The sequence below is a fragment of the Odontesthes bonariensis genome, chromosome 20 (genome assembly GCF_027942865.1).
Source record: "Odontesthes bonariensis isolate fOdoBon6 chromosome 20, fOdoBon6.hap1, whole genome shotgun sequence".
Classification (NCBI taxonomy): Eukaryota; Metazoa; Chordata; class Actinopteri; order Atheriniformes; family Atherinopsidae; genus Odontesthes; species Odontesthes bonariensis.
The window spans coordinates 27,940,606-27,961,251 of NC_134525.1; the positions used below are offsets into that span (position 1 = coordinate 27,940,606).

At 38.9% G+C, this 20,646-nt stretch overlaps 1 protein-coding gene across 2 annotated transcripts in view; it reads right to left on the reverse strand.

Annotated features, from left to right (window-relative positions):
* Window positions 1-20,646, reverse strand: part of plppr5b (phospholipid phosphatase related 5b) — a 115,323-nt gene that overhangs the window by 62,693 nt on the left and 31,984 nt on the right. Inside the window, exon 2 of one of the 2 annotated variants that reach the window (XM_075452563.1) lies at window positions 13,807-13,995. In XM_075452563.1, coding sequence (XP_075308678.1) covers window positions 13,807-13,995 — 189 coding nt within the window. Of the gene's footprint in view, window positions 1-13,806; window positions 14,204-20,646 lie in introns of those variants that run through there. The other variant, XM_075452564.1, reaches the window with a different exon arrangement.

Consider the following 20,646-nt stretch of genomic DNA (forward strand, 5'->3'; position numbering starts at 1 on the left):
GCTGGGGAGAACCCACGCATACACAGGGAGACACGCATCGATCCAAAACAAATTGTTCAAACAAAATCTGTCCACAACCTTCTTCAGTATTCTCAAAAAAATGTGCTAAAAGCTTATCATTGGCAAACTCAAGCCCAACAAGCAACAACAGAAGGGATCTTGACGTGTATGTGACATTCTTTCACATGTGTAACATTAGCACTTCAAGAAAATAACCTTACACATTCTTGTTTTTCTATACAACAGGGCGGACCAATGGTCACAATCACAGAACGTGCCTATGTTAATCTTGCGTCAAAAAAAGAAATGAAAAAGAATAAGTGATGTAGGGTATTTGCAGCACCCATTTCTAGCAAATGTGCAGTTGATTCGGCTGGTGATTTTCTACAAGCTCTGCAGGAAAAGAAGACGTATGAGCCTACAGTACTGCAGACAAAAACAAAAACGCAATGCTGGTCGAATGGAAGGTTTGATTTAGTATTCACAGTTCACAGTAAAATGCCATGAGCAGAGGTCAGGCCACCATTGTGGCAGACTGTCACCAGGATGTACCCAGTGACTCACCGTCTTACAGGCAGCTTTAGGCCCATTTCACTCTAAGTGGACAAAGGGACTAATCTTTAATTTACTGGTTCCCCCCATTAGGACTTGTACGGACAACCTCCTCACTTTACCTGTTCTGAATGTTTCCACCTGACTAAACACACAGACATGAAGTCCTGTCAATGAATGTAGCACAGTGCATCCAAGTGTGCATGCAAATTTGTACATGTGCATATCAGTGTGCATGATCACAATGGGCACTGACGTCCTGAGCTGAATCCACAGAACTGCTGGATATTCAGATGATAGCAGTGATTTATTAAAATTGTTTGTTTGATGGGGAGAGATGATATAGAAGAGTAGGACAAACATGTTTAGAAAAAAGAAAAACACTTGTAACATTATAAACTGTTGTTTACAGAGACAAACAAACAAAGCAAAACATGTTTAATCTTTTGATTCATAGCCAGATTGTGTCAGACTGACAAAAACAAACTATGAATATGAAAATTAAATATAAAAAAAAAATTGTTCCCGTTTTGAGGAATGTAAGAGAACAAAAGAGTGATGAGTATGTTCCACTTACAGTTCACCACATTCATTTGGGATCTTTCAGTTTAAAGCAAACATTCCAATCCTCTTAATTTCTCTGGTATTTTAATCAATAACTATGACAACTAATTCACCGCAATGCCTATCGTTTAGTCCGAATCCGTGAGGGGGATGACTATTAGGCCACTTTGAGTTCCTGGTGATGCATTTTGGACTGACAAATGTTTCAGCTCTGTTTCAAGCCATGGTAAATTATGTTTTGAGAGATTCAAGAGACTTCTTGAATGTCTTTGTTTTCGTACACCGACAATATCCTGATCTTCTCCAAAAACCCAGACGAACACCGTTGTCACTTGAGACAAATCCTTCAAAGACTCCTGGACAACCATCTATATGTTAAAGCTGAGAACTGTGAATTTCACGTTCCATCAGTAAGTTTTTTGGGCGATGTGTTTGAAGGTGGGAAGGTGAAGACAAACCCAGACAAGATCAGGGCGGTAGTTGAATGGACCTTTCCCTTCATCTGAATACATCTCCAGAGCTTTCTGGGATTTGCCAACATCAATCGCAGTTTCATCCGGAACTACAGTCAGATAGCCTCACCAGTCGCCAAAATAACCTCATCCAAGATCTCATTTCACTGGTCGTCCAAAGCAGACTCAGCCTTCCATCAGCTGCAAGAGAGGTGGGTCTCTCGGAACTGCAATGTTGGGTAGCTACCGTGAACTGCTTCCTGTTAAGTTAGTATTAGAGGAGTGGAGACATTGAAGGTGGCTAAACAGCAGTTTGTAGTTTGGACTGACCATATGAATCTTTCTTACCTACAATCAGCAAAGAGACTGAATTCTAGGCATGCACATTAGTCTTTGTCTTTTGGACGATTTAACCTTCACATGAACTAATTCCTGCTGCACTATCACCCACACATATCATTCGTTACTTGCATTGAATAAAGCACAAACATGCATTTTGTGCATGTATATTTAGTACAGCTATGTACTGAAGACATATTGCCAATCAGCTCAAAGATCGTATTACTGAAATTTTCAACATATCTCTGACTCATGATGGCACGTGCTTCAAGACAGCCTTCCTCATCACTGTAAAAAGTATCCGCTGTTGGTTTTAGGGCTGAAACAATTACTCAAATAACTGAAATGACTCAAAAAATCTTTGATGCAAACTATTTGCTTCAATGCTTTACTTAATTTATACCAATAGGTATAGGCCTGTTACATGGTGTTTCCTTAGGGCAAAAGCGTACAGGAGCCCTTTATATTCCTATGACAACAATATCTTAACAGCACATAACTACTTCAACCGCTCTTTTGTGGTAAAAACTACTCACCTTTGCTTAGTATTGTCAGTATACGTTTTCTATACCGTCATTTTTTTCTTATCATTTGACTTAATATTATCAAAAGCATGAGTCTGATTATCAAAATTCGACCCACCGACCTGCTCCCACAAACAGATTTTTCTTCCTTTGATGTGAGCATCTCTCTGGCAAGTCATGCAGCTGGGGATAGACGAAAAAAAGAGAGAAGATGTTCCTCCGTTTATAATTACATTGGTGATGATTTCTGCCCGTATATGTGGTTAACAGTTCAATTTCCAAAAAGCAGCGGTGACGTCACCAATGTCTTTCTGAAAAGTTCCGAAATTTTCAACGAGAAGCTCTTCAAACGATTGCTCGCTCCTTATTGGAAACAACTGAGAAAAGATGCTGGAGCTCAGAGACACAGAAAAATATTATGTGGATGTGGAAAGCACCTAGTGACTCATCCAGTCTATAACGCACACAAGGTAACGTTTCACGTTAGCATTTTAATGTAGCTAAATAAGCAGGCTTGTTTGTTGTAATGGAGTCTAGTAAAGAACATATCCAATTACTCGAGAAATCTATTGAATAGTCTATAAAAAACTGAAGTACCTAAATTGTTTGCTGCAGCCCTAGTTTAAGAAGAGAGGCAAAGAAAACCATGCAGTGGAGCTCATGTGGAGCAGGTTAATGGTTTGAAGGAATCAACCAACTGTTTTGTTGTAATACACTTCCCATGAGATATCTCAAAACTCAACAGAACTAAGTAGATATAAGTATATTAGTACTGCCAGCATGAAAATTCTGTCCTCTATTATGCTATTACTTGACGAAAACCTTTAATTATTTATTATAACAAACTGTATGCATACATGACTCTAAAGCCATAGCTACCATCGGTCCCTACAATGTTGTCTCGGATAAAATGTCCAATTTGGTTGATTATTTAGAAGAGATGGAACCGATTGTCTATGTAACGGCAGGTGTTGTTAAGCAAAAGCACCAGTTCCCCTTTACCACTATAATTACTCTGTTATTATAACATAATTCCTAATTGAATGCCCTTATTTTTATGACCTGTATATTACAACTTTTGATCATACACGTTAGAAACCAAAGTCCCACTTATATTATTGAGCATAACAACAAATGCATGTTTCAAAAAAGCTTTGTGACAGCCACAGGCCATTTCTCATCAGCTATAACACAAACTGACAGTGTCACAGTGACAAATGTGCCACTTATTTAGTCCCTTAAGTTCCTCCCTGCCCTCTCTCTGTCTCTTTGTTCATATATTTCTCACTGCAGAGCTATTTCCCTGCTGGGTAAGTCAGGATGACGTAGCCAGGGTGACCTGTGCTGCTTATTCATTCAACTGCTCCTCCGGTCAGATTGAACTTGTTGCCTCCTCTCATACTCTGCTTCCATCCCTCGCTCTTATACTATCATCTCATACACTATCACTTATATTGTTTCAGATCTGTCTCTGGCAGAAAACTCATCATTCTTCATCAGTAATCCAAGACAAGGCGTATCCAACAAAAAAGGCGCTGACATCGAAGCAGCATCGAGTTTTTTCAATAATACATAATATTTCAAGATTACTCATTTTAGTGATCAATATCTATATACATAGGTATAATTATATATATATTCATATCAATTTATATCTATGTTACTGACAATATTAGGCCTGGACAAAACTCTGTCTTTTTAGAAGTACAGCAGAGAGTGTAGAGCTTCTGGCTGAGAGTTCTTCAAAGAGAGACGACACAGAGTTAGCATCTGTGCTAACTCCGCAAGAGCAACAAAGAAGTTACCAACATCCTTCTTCCAAAGAGCACACAAGGATTGAACAGCAAATTTTGGACTTTTAAAAGACTTAGGACCACATCCAACTCTTTCCTCTAGGAGTGAGAACGAAATTGGAAATGGAATATGAAATTGGAATATTCCAGAACTGGAATTGGAATATGGAAGAGTGACATGTCAGTGGGCATTAGCGTTACCATTAGATCCACACAACTAAGCTAAACCATACCATGGGTGCACTGCATTGTATTGTTTCCCTTAACTTCGATGTTGTGATCACATCTATTGTGAGGTGATTTGCTGAATCAGTGTTAGTAATATTTAGATACTGCTTGCAAACTAACATTTGTGTTGACCTGGTACCTTAAAACAAATTCCATACAGTTGAATTGTTAAGTTTAACTAGAATGTTCACAGAAAAGGATTTAAAGATCCCTCTCTTTTTTATGGTTTGTTTATCCTATTGTACCATATGTGCTGACACTTGTACATGTGAACAAGTTTATACACAAAGCTGCCTGCCTTTGACTAACCTGTCCCGTCGTTCTCCCGTTAAACTATTCAGCCTTTTGTCTCTGACCACGATCTCTGTGTTTTCCCTACTGGTGTGGAGTTCTGCTGCTACTCTGCCGGATTGCATCAATTTGTCGGACTTAAACAAGAGGTTAGACATCTCGAGGGACTCTGGGATTAAGCCTGTTTTTGGACTGCTTATATATTGCTTGTTTGCTGTAAGGACCATTCAAGAAGAGATTAATAAAGACTCTTTATTAAACGATCCTGTGGTTTGGGTTACTGCAATTGGGTCCTCACACTCCCGTTACACAGTTAAGGCTGCTATCATGTGACCTCATCTCTCCACGGCAACAAACTCTATTTTTTATGGCTTTTCTTCCTTCTTACCTTGTTCTCACAGACACGTAAACACACACACAAACATGCTCACACACCGACGGTTGACTGTCTTTTATTGGTTAGTTGCTTGTATGTATTTTTTACATATATGGTAGCCTAGTAGACAATAGTGTTTATTGATTAAAGTATTATTGATTGAGAATCATTGTACTAGCATTTATAAATTATATTGTAGTATTTTAAGTGAGAGCTGACTGTATGTATGTGTATGTGTATGTATACAGTGATAACTACTGGTTGTGAAGGTCATTGCTTAGATTCATATCCTTTACTGTCTGCTCATCATAACTGGTTCAGATGAACACTTACAATAGACACTCGAGACTGATACAACTGTTTAGTTATCAGTTACTAATTACAGGTGGTGTCTTCATTTTATTGAACATTAATAACTGTCCATAGGCACAATAGTTGCTGATAACTAAGCTGATTCCTATAATATTCCCAACACTGTTGACTGATTAACATTTTTGTATTGTCAAATGACCCCTGATACTTCTTAAAACAACTATCTTACGACCATGTTACCCAGAATGCAATCTTCTTAAAGGGGAAGGTTTAGCCAGTAGTATATTTGCATAAAAAAAAGATCTACTTTGCGAAAAATTCAAATTAGCAAATAACATGATTAAATTGCATGGAAAAAACTAATCACCTGGTAGACATAATTATTTTAGATAGAATAATCAGTTTAAGTAGTTATAAAATGCCAGTGGGGAACACGTAGAATTACCAAGGAAAATGTCTTTAGTTGGAAAATCGGGCTCCTAAACACTTTTCCTTAACTTTCCTTAAAGGGATATGCCACCCCCAGGCCAAATTAAGTGTATCCCCGCATTCCCGAGACATAAATAAGTGTGTGGGAGCGTTTTCCTGGCAACCCAAGCATTGTCCGAATCTCACAGCACTGACCACTGCTTGGTTGCGCGTAATACATACATGCTAGCGTCGCCAGCGTCGCCAATCGAAATATTTCGCCCAACGTGAATTAATTTACTTGATTTACCTTCTAATTACTGTGTGAGTTGAATCTTACAACCACAAACAATTGTGCGATGCCATCCTTTTCTTTCCTGTCCATGATGTGAAGCATTTCCTAAACCAGTGGTTTTCAAAGTGGGGGCAGCCAGGGGGCGCTAGGGGGGCCTCAGAAAATTGGAGTAAAGATAAGAAAAAAAAAAAAAGAATTTCATTTTTTTAAACATCATAAAAAATTGTCACATTTTTTTAATCAGTATTGTAAAATACAATTTATAATAATATATCATATCGAAATGTTATTTGCCATGCTTGTCTTTCTGATTGGCTGCCAGTCAAAACACCGTAGACCTGGCGGTTTGCGCCTGTTCTCAAGCTGCTCTGCTCCTCAAGCTAGCGTGTAGGTAGCTAGCCAAAATTAACAGATTTTTGACTAGGAAGATACCAAAAGAACTGGCTAACTAAAATCAGAAAGTATGATGCAGCATACATTAAGTTTGGCTTTACAGCCGTACAGAAAAATGGCCACGATTGCCCGAAATGCGTCCTCTGTCTGGAGACCCTCTCAAATGAGTGTTTAAAACCTTCGAAACTTCAGCGTCATACAATACAATACAAAAATATCCGGCAGAGTCTGACTTCTTCAGACATAAAGAAGAGCATTTAGTCAGGCTGCATTCACACAGCGAGCTACTGTCCGTGAATAAAAGAAAGAAAATACATTCTAAAAGTTGATGTTTCTTTACATATTTTGTAGCATTGTCTGTGGTTTGCAAAGGGGGTCCCGGCCAGAAGCTAATACTGTTTGGGGGGCCTTGGCATGGAAAGGTTTGGGAACCCCTGTCCTAAACTACAGTAGTTCATAAAGGAGGCATCTGAAGCCATTTAGAGAATCCAACATCCTCCTCTAATTTGAACTGCTGCATGGATACTTCAGCCTTGTAGCCACATTTAATGCTGTGTACCGCTCTTGGTGTGTTACCATTACATTATGCTTGTATTTCTGAAAAAGTTGTAGATCTCCAAGTCCACAATGTTTAATGACGTTAATAAGTACCAAATGTTTCAACGCAGTAATTGGTGGTGCACATCCATTACTACAAGTTATGCTGAGCACCATCTCTGGCTTGGTCCACATAGGAAAGCATTGTTTACTAGATTTATAACTACACTGCCAAACAGTTTACCTCTCTGATCAGTAATACCTATCTATGTCTATATGAAGAGCAAGAGTGTTTTTGGTATTGATGGAGTAGCCACTGACCTCACCAGAAGGGCCAGGTTAAGCACTCACCCTCCCTCTGTCTACCCCTTCAAACAGAGCTGTCAACAGAGCTGTTTCAGCATGGGTCAAACAAGGGCCACTGTGCAAGTAATTATAGGCCTGTCTCATACATCTCAATAAGACCTGTGTCAAATTGTTTAAAAAAAGGGCCTAATTTGTGTGTTTTAAACGAATTAAAAACAGTACCAGAGATGCCACTCAGTGTACAAAGTCTATTAAGAACAGAGTCATCAGCTGTATCAAAGGTTGCACTTAAGTAATAGAAGAAGAAATAGAAAAATACTTTATTTATCCCCAGTGGGGAAAATTCAAAATTAGTCAAGTAGCTCAGATTTTTTTCTTTTTTAAAAAAATATTTACAATGATTGTATAATGAAGAAGGATTATTTATATCCATATTGTGCCTGAGGTCTTTCACAATCTTGACTAGTGTTGTCTCTATAGTGTAATTGGTCCAGAAGCCAGACTGGTGTTTTTCAAAAATGTTATGGGAATGTGGGAAAAAAAATTACCTGATTAAGATCAAGAGCTCTAAAACTCTACTTAAAAATGGAATTAGGAATTTGGAATTAGGGCTGTAATTTCTTAGCCTGGGTGCCAGCCGAACTTAGCCCCGCCCATAAAAGTTTTGGTCGGGAAGTTCGGTCTGGCTCTGCTCAGTTGGGAAATCATTATGCCCGACCAAGAATCGGTCGACCCAATCAGATTGCCAGGGCGGGCTTTATACGATGATGGACAGATGATCAACAGGGACATTATCGAGTACGTCACTAAAGAGCTGAACATGGCTGCCGCTGGAGAGCTAGGGTGTGTAGATTCTGCCATCGAGTCTGTTCTACAGGATCTCCACATTGCATTCATTTTGAAAGACGAACAGAGGAACGCGATAAAGGCTTTTATCGATAGAAAAGATGTTTTTGCCGTCTTTCCTTCAACAAGTGTGTGTTGCTTAATCTACGTCACATACTACGTTGCTCTGATTGGTTGTAGGTCTATCCAATTGAGCGAAGAGGCATTTTTTCTCCTGGTTCGGTTGAAACACGCCCCATACTCAAATCTCTATTGAGCGGTATCAGACTCATATTCTGACTAAAATCGTGAGTATGATGTAGTCAGGCTAGTAATTTCTATAGACTAGATCTCAACATCCAGGTGCAACATGAACAGTGGCTACAATGAGCTCATTGCTCTGTTACATCACTAGTAACTTGCTTTGGAAAAAGCTAAATTAGTGAAATATGGTAATATATGAACTTCAATCTGAATCACCTGGAAATTAACAATGTGATAAATAAGTTCAATAAGCACTGTCATTTAAATAATCAATCCAAACGATTGAATCTCTTGAAATAAATGTCTAATAATGAATCATTTTCACCTGATCATTCCACTGAAGTCCACCATTTTTTTAAATTTTATTAGTCATTTTCTCGCTTCTTATGACTCATCTTCTTGCTTTTTTCATACTTGCAACTGCCACAAAAACATATCCTGAACAAAAGTAATTTGGCCTGTCAGGTGAGACAAGGTCATTTAGTATTTCAAACAATTTGCTCTGTCATATATACTCTATGATATTCATTCATACTGATCAATCCTGACTCTGAAATTATGATGCAGAGATTAAGAGTGGCACATGCCCCTCTCAGCTCTAAGCTAAGCTTCTAATTTTTTCCCTCCAACAGTCTCTTTTTAAGCACAGTGCTATGCAGCAATATTTTAGAAACTCCTGCAGCCAAAATATGGACAGAATGCTAATTAGAGTGTCTCATACAGACAAGGGTCATTTGCATATGTGAGATCAAACATTAATATGTTTTGCTGAAATTAAAGGGCCAAGGACCTTAACCACAAGCTACACCTCTGGGCTGAAGGGAAATGATGAGAATGTCTAATAAAACTGCCAGAGTTATCCTTTTTTTTCCCCTTTACAATACAAAGTCATCCAGAGCTTATGGTTATTGATTTGCTGATCTAAACTATATCAACCATGTGGCTTATTGTTATCAGATAACCGGAATACAAATATCCTCCAGCAATCTTGTACGTATTGCTGGAGAATGTATGTATTTACTGTTGCCCATGTTATTTTGTGATAATTTGTGGATACTGAATTCCTTTCACTTTCATGTTTCAAAAAATTAATGGTGTTCCTGAAACCACAAGTAACAGCAACAAGGTATTCCAGACCACGTTCCATGCAATCATGTGACTGACAATATAGTGTTGCCTCATAGTGTTTATTTATTTATGTATATTATTACTCAATTTATTTCTTCATCAGAGAAGGTAAAAATTACCTGTTATGAGAATTGTATTTGTTCAGGAAATATTTTTACTGTATAGTCTTTTTTTTTGGCTGCCCCCGAATGAAATGATAGTAAAAAATATAGTTGAAAAGTACAACAAATATTGCAATGAGGTAACTGAGGAACAAATCTGTAATAACTTCATATATATCCAAATTTATTGATCTACGTTTTATTGATCTTCCTCTACATCAGTACTTAACTTACCATGGAGAATATAGTTTAGATTCAGTTGATAAGTTAATTTAAGAGAACTGTAGAGCATATAACTACTGTATTCCTGTAACTCACTGTTATTTGGTATCATTAGTTTGAAACAGATCCTCTCAAAGATTTCATTAAACTGATTGTTATACATTAAAATGCAGCATAAGTCATTTTACTGGCTTAAAGATTATTACATCCAGACTTGCATCCTGTGTTGCTATGTTGTGAAATAGGCCTCCCATGATGCACTCTGAAAGGGAGCTCCCCTCATTTGCATAACAAAGTAAAAATGCATTTAGAAATGTAAAAAGGAGACACAGAAAAGTAAAAAGGAATCATCATAATAAATTCATATATACAAAGGGGAAAAAATGGATAATTGAAAAATAAATACATCTATAGATGGACAAAAAATGACAAATAATTTCAGTCAAACGTACATTTTAAAATGAAAATATTGGAGATAAAAGAATGACTATGTAAAAAGATAAAAAAAAAAAAAATTAAATTACCACATCTAATTCCAAATTAAAGCACAACTTAACAGTAACATCAATACTGTGACGTTACCTGGCTGTGTTAGTCCAACTGAAAAATTAAATTCATTATTATTACAGTCTGGCTAATATGTTTACATGTATCTAAATATCCATAATTACATTTTTTTTCTGACTTCATGTAGGCATACTGAATGTTCATGTTATCAGCTAGACAACCTAGAAAAATCATGTCTGGTCTCTCATATCATCCCAACAAACCCATTTTTTTTTCATGGATTTTCTTGAAGATTTGTATATATCAACTTCTATCCATAAATACTTTCAAAGATGCACATCTTTCTTTTAAATGAGCACCCTGGTGCTTCACTGTAACATTTTGTAATGGCAATCTGACTTGGGTGGACCCAGTACACTGTTACTAGGTCCAACATAGCCTGTGTGGGTGTATTCAGACTACAGTCTGAACTGATACAGTCACATTAATGGATAAACACACACAAAAACTGTGATTTAATTTGGCATATGATCAGCTGTTCACAAGTATTAGACAGTTTATATTATTTGATTAATAAAATAATGTAACAGTCCAAACTTCCCCATTCCTACCCTATTGATTTTTGTATAATAATTGGCTGCCGCACCTTTTTTTTCCCAGTGACTGAAAAACGAAGACGAGAAAAAACATGCTTAAAAGCGTTTTGAGCTGCAGCATCAGCTCCTGTTCTCTGACGAACTAAACAGTAATACTTTCAACTGCTTTCATCCATCATTGATTTGTTGAACACAATACAGAGTTTGTTAGGTGGATGCGAAAAGAGATCGTTTTTCTCAAGTTGACAACAGCTACACCATAACTGTAGTGCACATAAGCCCTGAACACTGCATGAACGCTGTTAAAAAAAGCCTAAAAAAGAAAAGAGATATTTTCTAGATATTTTCTTCAGCTGCTTATATCCACCACTCTGTTTTTCAAAATTACAGAGTGGTATTATACCACGATTGATTTACCATCCAATCTTGCACAAATGGCAGTGTGGGCTTATCTTTAACTTGATTTGATTGCAATTTGTAAAGAGCATCCAAAAACTCCCACAAATAATTTGCAAATAAAAAAGTGTTGCTGAACATTTTAAAAGACTCCAAATCAATAAAAGAACAAGTACATTTATTTTCTCTCTCTTGAAAAATAAATATATACATATATATTATCACTAGTTTACCAAATCTTGATTCTGGTATTAAACCCACTTTTGAAATACCCTGACTGCATGTTTTAGATTCCTTAATACTTTAAAACTGTCAAGATTTTCTGAATATGTAAAAAAAATGGATGTATTTTTCTTTTTAAATAGTTATTTTTGTTCTTTTTACAGACACTACAGTCTGTTGGATAAGTAGTGATTGTATTGGCTTGTACATTAGATTATGTGATCTTTTTTGTGTCAGGACAAAACATTAATCTTAGTTCATTGGCTAAATGCACAAATATATTGCTTCACAATTTCAAACCTCTAAAAATACATTTCTGATTTCATCAATGGTGGTATTAGATAATAATAAGCAAAAGCTTGTGAGCCACAAATGAATTTTCGCAAACGATTATTTTTCACGTTATTTTTGTTTCTTTCCCAAAAGAAAAATGTATGAAACCACAAACAAGATTCCTACTACATTTTGAAATGAGTGTACCATAGATCAGTATGAACTAATTCCTGCCTAAGTGGTATTGCTTCATTGCAGCTATGCTCATATAAAAGTCAAATTACTGACTGAATTAAAGATGCCTTTAACAACATCTCATTCAATTGAAGCTATCTATAAGCTTTAATATATGCGTAACTTGCAAAAAATCCCTGCCAAGGACAGACAACTCTATCTGTAGGTCTGTTCTGCACATATACACTTTCATGTGAAAAGAAAAAAGTGAGAAGGAGGACACCCTTATTCTATTCTTACAAAAGATAGCATGTTGTGAAGTAGAGACTACCTCCAGAGGCAGCAGGAAAACAAAGATATATTTACACTTACTCTGGTTAAAAGTAATTTCACTGCTGTGAGTGCGTGCGCATGCATGTGTCCATACATGTGGCTGTGGAGAGGTAGGCAGGCGAGCAGCTGAAATAGACACAGAGGAGTACAGACACTCCTACGTACAGCCAGGGCAGAGCCACTGTGAGTAAATGCTAAGCCTGCACTGTCAGCTTCAGACCAGCTACTGCAGTAGCAATAATTATAGTTTATATTCAAGCTAGACTACATTTTAGACCACAGTTCAAAACCTTGTTCCACAATCATAACCTAAACAGCAAAGCAAACACAAAAACAGAGGAACACAACGGCGCAAGGATTCATTTGAGGACTGGAGAGTGGGGCAGCTCCACTTTGAATTTCAGCCTGTGATTATAATGGAAGATCTGGCAGAAGATCTGTGTCTGAAAGCAAGCAACCCCATCAGAAAGTGCTATAGTGTATAATCTATAAAAGATGCTCAACAACTAATAACTCAGTAAACTGATCAAGCAAAAAATTATTATATTGTCTGTCCTTTTGGAAGTTCAAGTCAACAAACAGGTAAGTTTCAAACTCAATTATTTCAAGTTAAATCATTATCATAGATGCGGTCTTGGTCATTTGCATGACTGTATATCACGGAACGGCACTTAAACACCAATAAGTTGTAAGGAAGTTGTGTCGTACAGCTGCATGAAGTTATTTTCCCATTTGAACAGTAGATTACATATCAGTGTGAGCTTAAAACATGTTGTAGAAAGTGATGATATCTCTTTAGCTCATAATTTCAGCTTTCAGGCACACAAACTCTGATATCATCATGCAGCAGCAGGTAGTTGTTCCAAATGCAAAGGCTCTGATAAAGCCACTGTATAGAACAGCAGAGGGCAGAGCATTTAAAGACTATAAAGCTTAAGAGATACATATCTATAACTAGCACATGTAACATAACCACATTGTAATGGGAAGTGGTATCTTAAACTGAATCCAAGGGGCTCAGAAAAATCCATATAGCCAAATGCAATTTGAATGAATAAATTAAATATAAATGTCAAAAACAGCAGTTAACATCAGACTGACACTCACTAATTTTTCTCAGCTCTTTCAAGAAAATTATTTTCAAATTGTATCTTACACACTTAGTAATGCAAACTAAGTCCTGTTTCGATGGAGTTTATTTGATTCAATCTCGAACATCATCATATCTAGAATATACTACCAGTGTAGCAGAAGAGAACTGTTGATGTTAGAACTGTAGATGAGATCTAAAATGGGTAACTGTCCACAAGCAACACTCCAGATACCAATACTTTTTCAAATTAAACATTAGAGAGAAAAGCATGAGAGGTTAAGTCTTGTGAGGTGGTCACTCACCAGCAGCGTGGGCAGCCCGGCCACCACTGCATACAGGAGGATGGGCGGGACGGCGCTGCTCTCCTCCGGTCCAAGGTAAGGTTTGGTGTAGGTGGTGTCGTAGCAGAAGAAACCCTGCACGTGCACGGTGAAGGTGTCGGTATACTCAAAGTAGTAGGCCAACATGACGGTCCCGGCCATTATCACCAGCTGGAAGTACAGCATGTTGCAGAAGGAGAACGAAAGACATGTAATTTAGAAGCCTTCTGTATCTGGATGTCCTCCCTACCCTGCCTCCTCCTGCTTTGCAGCGATGCCAATAACCGCTGACCGGCTCATACTGCTCAGCTGCACGCAAGGAGCCGCTCTGAGCGTTATTCCTGGCTCCTTTGCTCCCAGCGACTGCGACTGGAGTCAGCGTGTGTGCGCCTGAGTGTGTGTAAATGGAGTAAGAGAGAGTGGGAGAGAGGAGAGAGAGACGGAAAGCCAAAGTATGCGTGAAGACGGGGAAGCATTGACAAAACCCGCCGCGATCCACGTCCGCCTGTGAGAGAGGAACAAGCAAGCGAATTTACACCTGTTTGTGTTTCTGTGTAATCTGGAGATAGAAAGCTATAAGTAGAGAATGGAAACAGAATCAAGAGAGACTGAGTTTAACAGAAAAAGGAGAGAACTAGGTGATAGATGCCCTGTGAGCCTGTACTAAGTCTGCCCTAATAGCAGCCCACTGTTGGCTGTCATCAGAGAGCTGATAAAATACAATCTAATGGGATGAAGCGTCTTCATGTTACAACTGAAGATTGCAAAGCTTTGTGACTGTTCTCTCTCCAGCATGTCAGACGTGCAAGTTGTAAAAGATTGCAAATACAAATGTTTATAAGGAGGAAAGACAGGCGGTAAAAGGAGAAAGTCGGCTGCCAAGTGACACTGACCTCTCATTGTTCTACTTTGATCTACATGATTAAAACATAAATACAGTTAGTTTTTATTTATTTATTTATTTTTACCATAAATGACTTGCAGTTCAGACCGCTGGGATAGGCTCCAGCCTACATTACATAGACTCACAATGAGTACATTTACATACACAACAATATATTGATGCCATAAATAACTACGAAACTATCCAGTTAAATTATATAGCGTATTCTGATACTCATACTGCGGGAGTACAGGGTACCAAAGCTGTTGTCACAAACTATTAGGCTCTGTAGAAGCAAAGCAAAAGTTCTCAGCATTTACAGAAAGTCGAACTTGTCTACGGTGCACATTGGACTCTGGTGGCCCTTGTCACCAATCCTTTTTGTGGCATTTGTGGAAAATATGTCAAGGCGTAGTCTGGGGGAGAAGGATGTCAAGGTTTGGAAGCTCAGGATTGCGTCTCTGCTCTTTATGGATGATGTAGTTCTGTTGGCTTCTTCAAGCATTGACCTTTAGTGCAAACTGGAATGTTTTGCAGCTGAGTGTGAGGCAGCCAGGATGGAAGACAGCCTTTCAAAATCTGAGGCCATGATTTCAACCCGAAAATGGTGGTGTGGACCTTCCGGGTTGGAGATGGATCCTCATCTCAAGTTGAGAAGTTTAAGTTTGTCAGGATCTTGATCATGAGTAAGTTAGAGCGATATTATAGAAACGATAGATGGATTGGGGTTTTGTCAGCAGAGTACTCCACCAGCCTGTTGTGGTAAAGAGGGAGCTGAGCTGAAAGGCAAAGTTTTCGATTATCTGGACCTTCTTCATTCTAGCCGTCAAATACGGTGATGAGATTTGGGTAATGTCGGACAGAATGAGATGCGGATACAAGCGGCCAAAATTAGTTACCTGGAGGGTGTCTGGCCTCAGCCTTAGAGATAGGATTAAGAGTTTGCATATCCGGTGGCAAGTTGGAATAGATTTACCACTCCTCTGCATCAAAAAGAGTCAGCTGAGGATGTTACAGGCATCCAATTAGCGTGCCTCCTGGTTGCCTCCCTTTGGAGATTTCCCGGACACATCTGAGCAGACCCAGAACTCTGAAGAGTGTTGCAGAGAATAGGGATGGATGGGTGACCCTGCTGGACCAGTTGCCCCTGCGACCAACCATCAGATAAGCAATCGATAATGGATGAATGGACGGACTCAGTGACACTCAGGCTATGCAGTTAATGTGACTGCTAGGTTAGTCTGGGACAGTGGTTGGAATTGATTACATTATGAGCTTTGACCACACCATTTATTAATAAATAAATTGAATTGTAATTTGTATCATGACAAAGGGATTTTTAATCAAATATGTTGAGAAATTTAGATCCTGATACTTTTCCTGACAATGATTCTTTTGAGGTGCATTGTACAGTAGCTGTTGTTAAGTAAGTAAAAGTAAAATTTATTTGTATAGTGCTTTTCACAGATAAAATCACAAAGTGCTTCACAGAGAAAAGTGCAGGATCAACAGCAGCATCAATGTTATAAAAACAAAGCAAAAAAAAATATACATGTATATATATATATATATATATATATATATATATACAGAAGACAGAAAGACACACAAAAACATAAGAAAATAAAATAGATAGAGGGCTACCCAAAAGCCAGTTTAAAAAGATCTTGTAAGTAACCTAGCAGCAGCATTTTGAATGGACTGTAGGCGGTGGAGGACAGTTTTGTTGAGTGAAGAGAAAAGTGCATTACAGTAGTCGAGAAGAGATGAAGGCATGAATGAGTATCTCCATCTCAGTAAGGGAGACCACACCCCTGAGTTTACTGACATTGTGCAGATGAAAGAAACATGTTTTCGTCAGTGATTTAATATGATTGTCAAATGACAGATTTGTCAAATGTCACCCCTAGGTTTCTCAGGCTTGGGCGGACAGCGAGTGACAGGGGCCCAAGGTTTAGCTTAATCATAGGTAGACTATTGTCAGGACTATTGTCATTAAATATGGAAGTGTGTTTTCCTTTTGGTGAATGTTATTACATGTTGAGCCTTGTGAACCTCTTCTGCAGATATTGTAATGTCATACGGAAATATTGTCATTTTCCATTTTTTCACAAGTCTATATTCTGACAACAGAAATATTAAACAGCATTTTGAGTCAACAAGAATGTACAAACTCTGAAAATGTACATTTATTAAAGAAGTTAATTACAATCATATGACTCCCAACTGCTGTTTTGTCTCCTGAATGCACATACATCTAGAAATGTTTGTATACAAGAAACTTGTCTACAAAGAGGGTTATTAAAAAAGTGAAAAATGAATATGATCTCTTCCAACCGGTGAGCTCCAAACATCCAAACACTGTGAAGAACAAAGTTGAAACATGACCCTGCAAAAGTTGGGCTACCTACACACCAGCTCAGAAAATCAGATTTATGCTGAGTGGATTAAAGGGCCATGTTAACAATCATTTCCCTTGGTTGTAATAGAACCACATGTGCATGTATTTACTGAACTAACACACACCATGTGCGAGCAACACATGCTGGATTTTTTTTTTAAAGCCAATGCAGCACTGTAGATTTAAGAGGGCTACATGAGTAAGTGGAAGCTTAGGACGTCTTTTTTTGTGCAGAGACACAGTGTTATAAAGCTGAGGATAATCACTAACATCTGCCTTATTTGTCACGAGAGACAGCTGTGATTACCAATGTACCTCTGCCACAGTTCATCCTGTATCACTCAGTCCCTCCTCTGCTGGTGTACAGACAGCCCTGTCATTTGCAGAAGATATATCCACACCAGAAAAGACTAAGTTACCCAATTTTAAGAATGTTGCCAACTAAGTCCATAGCTGCAAGGTGACTGAAATATTTAATATCCACTGTGTGCATTTGTGATTTCACATCTAAGGAGTTTAATTTTATTAATACAAGTAATCACCTTTGCTAGTGCAGCTTGTTTGAGCAAGTCTGAAATCTGTCAATCGGCATCTTCAGCTGACACATGATCTCAGAGCAGACTGCTCATTGTCTTATGATTACATAAGTTTATATACTTGACAAGTGTTTCAATAATTTTGTAATGATTAAAACAGAAAAAACACAATTTTCTGTGATGTGACAAACTGAAAACGCATTTCTGCTTCACTGTATATAATTACAAGCTCACTACCACCACTCTATCACCTGAGTCACAGCCTTGTCTACCAACTGGTGTTGATGTCCAGCACCTATCATCTAAGTGTTCTTGGAAATGACACTTATGATATGTTCAGTGGATGTGTTTGATAAAAGGCGCTACAAGATGAGAAGCACTTTAATAAGCGTGTGTATGAATGAGAGACATTGTAAAGTACTTTATAAAGCCTAGCCAAGGTCAAAAGACATCATATAAGTGTGGGCCATTTGTCTTTTACCCGGTCTCACTGTCACGAGGACAATTCTGGAAATCTTTTCTGCCATAAACAGCAACTCTTTACAACTCAAAAACTCAGATCAAACTGCTTTGTTTTGCTCAACATTGAAACATATATAAATTTTGTAAATTTAACTTTTCTTATAGTTTATAAAGTTTTTTATTTTTTTGTATGAGTTTTTAATTTGAGCCATTTTTGTTTCATATTTATGTTATATTTTTCTATATTTTCTCTTTTTTTTTAGCATTTTTCTTCAGTTGCTGCACTGACCCCTTTTCTGAAAATGGATGACTAAAGACTCATCTTATTTCATGCACCATACTCTCTCAGTCTCCAACACTGGAAAGCCCGACTGGCCTCAGTGACAAGCTGAAAATCCGTAAGTGAAGGCTGTCAGAGGGGACAGTAAGACAGATGGAGATGGAAAGACAGACGGAGATGAAGATGCAGGGTGTCTGAGTCAGGTGGGTACATGCTGACAGCTCTGAGTAATGGCTGCCATTACGTTCACCCTTTGTCATGCCTCCCCATTTTTTCACCAACTAGGTCGAATCTATATGCTGCTGGCATCATGCTCGAACACATTAGAGCAACATTTATAGATGTTTTTTCCTACATAATATCATCAAGAAAAATGAAATGCTGTATATAATGTTTTGGCCTCAATCTCATATAATATATGGCATATATATTATATATTTATTTACTGTATAACAACCTCTATGGCAGCCTCCACGCCAGGCCTCCTGAGCCAAGCTACACCTCCACCTCTGCGGCAGCTTCCACCACCAGGCATCCTGAGTCCAACTGCACCTCCGCCTCTGCAACAGCTTCCACCACCAGGCTTCCTGAGCACTGCTGCACCTCCACATCTGTAGCAACTCCACCACTAGCCCTCCTCTGTCGAGCTGCACCCCCATCTCTATAATTGATAGTAACATCACTCCAGTCGCCATCCCTCCGCTACAACTTCTGTGTCTAACTATTGAGGAGGTTGGAGCTGAGCTCAGGACACTTCAGTCAGGGAGGGCTGCAGGCCCAGATGGAGTCTGTCCAAGGCTTCTGAGGGACTGTGCTGGTCAACTAGCAGTCCCTCTTCAGAGGCTCTTCAATATGAGCCTTCAGATGGAAAAAGTCCTGTTGCTGTGGAAAACTTCTTGTCTCATAATCATAAATTAGGCCAACTGGTAGAGCTGAATGACTGCAGACCGGTGGCTTTGACATCTCATATCATGAAGACCTTGGAGAGAATCCTTATTAGTCGCATGAGATTGCAGGTTGCTGAGGCTCTTGATCCCTTCCAGTTTGCCTACCAGAAACACATAGGAGTGGAAGATGTGACTCTGTACATGCTGCATCGGGCATATGCTTATCTGGATGTGCCTGGTTCATATGTGAGAATCATGTTATTTGACTTCTGCAGTGCCTTCAACACCATACGGCCTCCTGAAAGACAAACTTCTAGATATGGGTGTGGCCCCCTCCCTGACATCGTGGATTATAGACGATCTGACAGCCAGACCACAGTATGTCAGGATGGGGAGATGTGTTTCTGGAACACTGGAATGCGGTGCTGGGGCTAAACAGGGTACTGTTTTGGCTCCTTATCTTTTCTAACTGTACACATCGGACTTCAGGTACAACTCGGAGTCCTGCCACATACAGAAGTATTCTGATGATACGGCTGTTGTAGCATGTGTACGAGGTGGACATGAGAGGGAGTACAGGGACCTTGTGGAGTCATTCAATGGCTGGACCAAAAATAACTGCATTCTGCATTGATGGAGGGGAGATAGAGAGTGTTCAGACCTGCAAATACCTGGATAATAAACTTGAGTGGTCTGCCAACATAGAAGCATTTGGGGCCAGAGCCGTCTCAGGGTCTTCAATGTCTACATTGATATGATGTGCATGTTTTATCACACTCTCATTGAGAGTGCATTGTTCTATGCTGTTGTTTGCTGGGGAAGTTGCACTACAGACACAAACTGTAGGCGCCTGGACAAACTGGTGAAAAAGGCCAGTTCTGTTGTAGGTAGAAGGCTGGACACTCTCAGTGCTGTGGAGGAGCAACGGATGAGGAGGAAATTATATTCTGTTTTGGAGAACAATAAACATCCTCTCTACTGCATCCTGGCAGGACAGAGGACCAATGAAAAGAGTAAAGCTGGGCATACACTGTGCGATTTTTGGCCCGATGTCGACAAGATTTTCACTCGTGCGACTATTTTGGAGATCGGGCTGAGTTTTGGCTCAATCGTGCGTCTCGCATCGTGTAGTATACATGGGGTAACGATAAGCGATTAAGCCCTCCCGACCACCTCCCGATCGATCGGATAAAAATCAAACTTGTTTGAAATCCTGGTCGCCCCTCGTGAGGCTCTCGCACAGTTGAAGCAGTTGCACGAGCCGATTTACCTCATCCTGTCACACTACGCATGCGCAAACATAGGTACGGAAGAGAAAATTGTCAACAGAAGAAGAAGAAGACAACAGAACAGCATGGCAGCGACCGGCGACC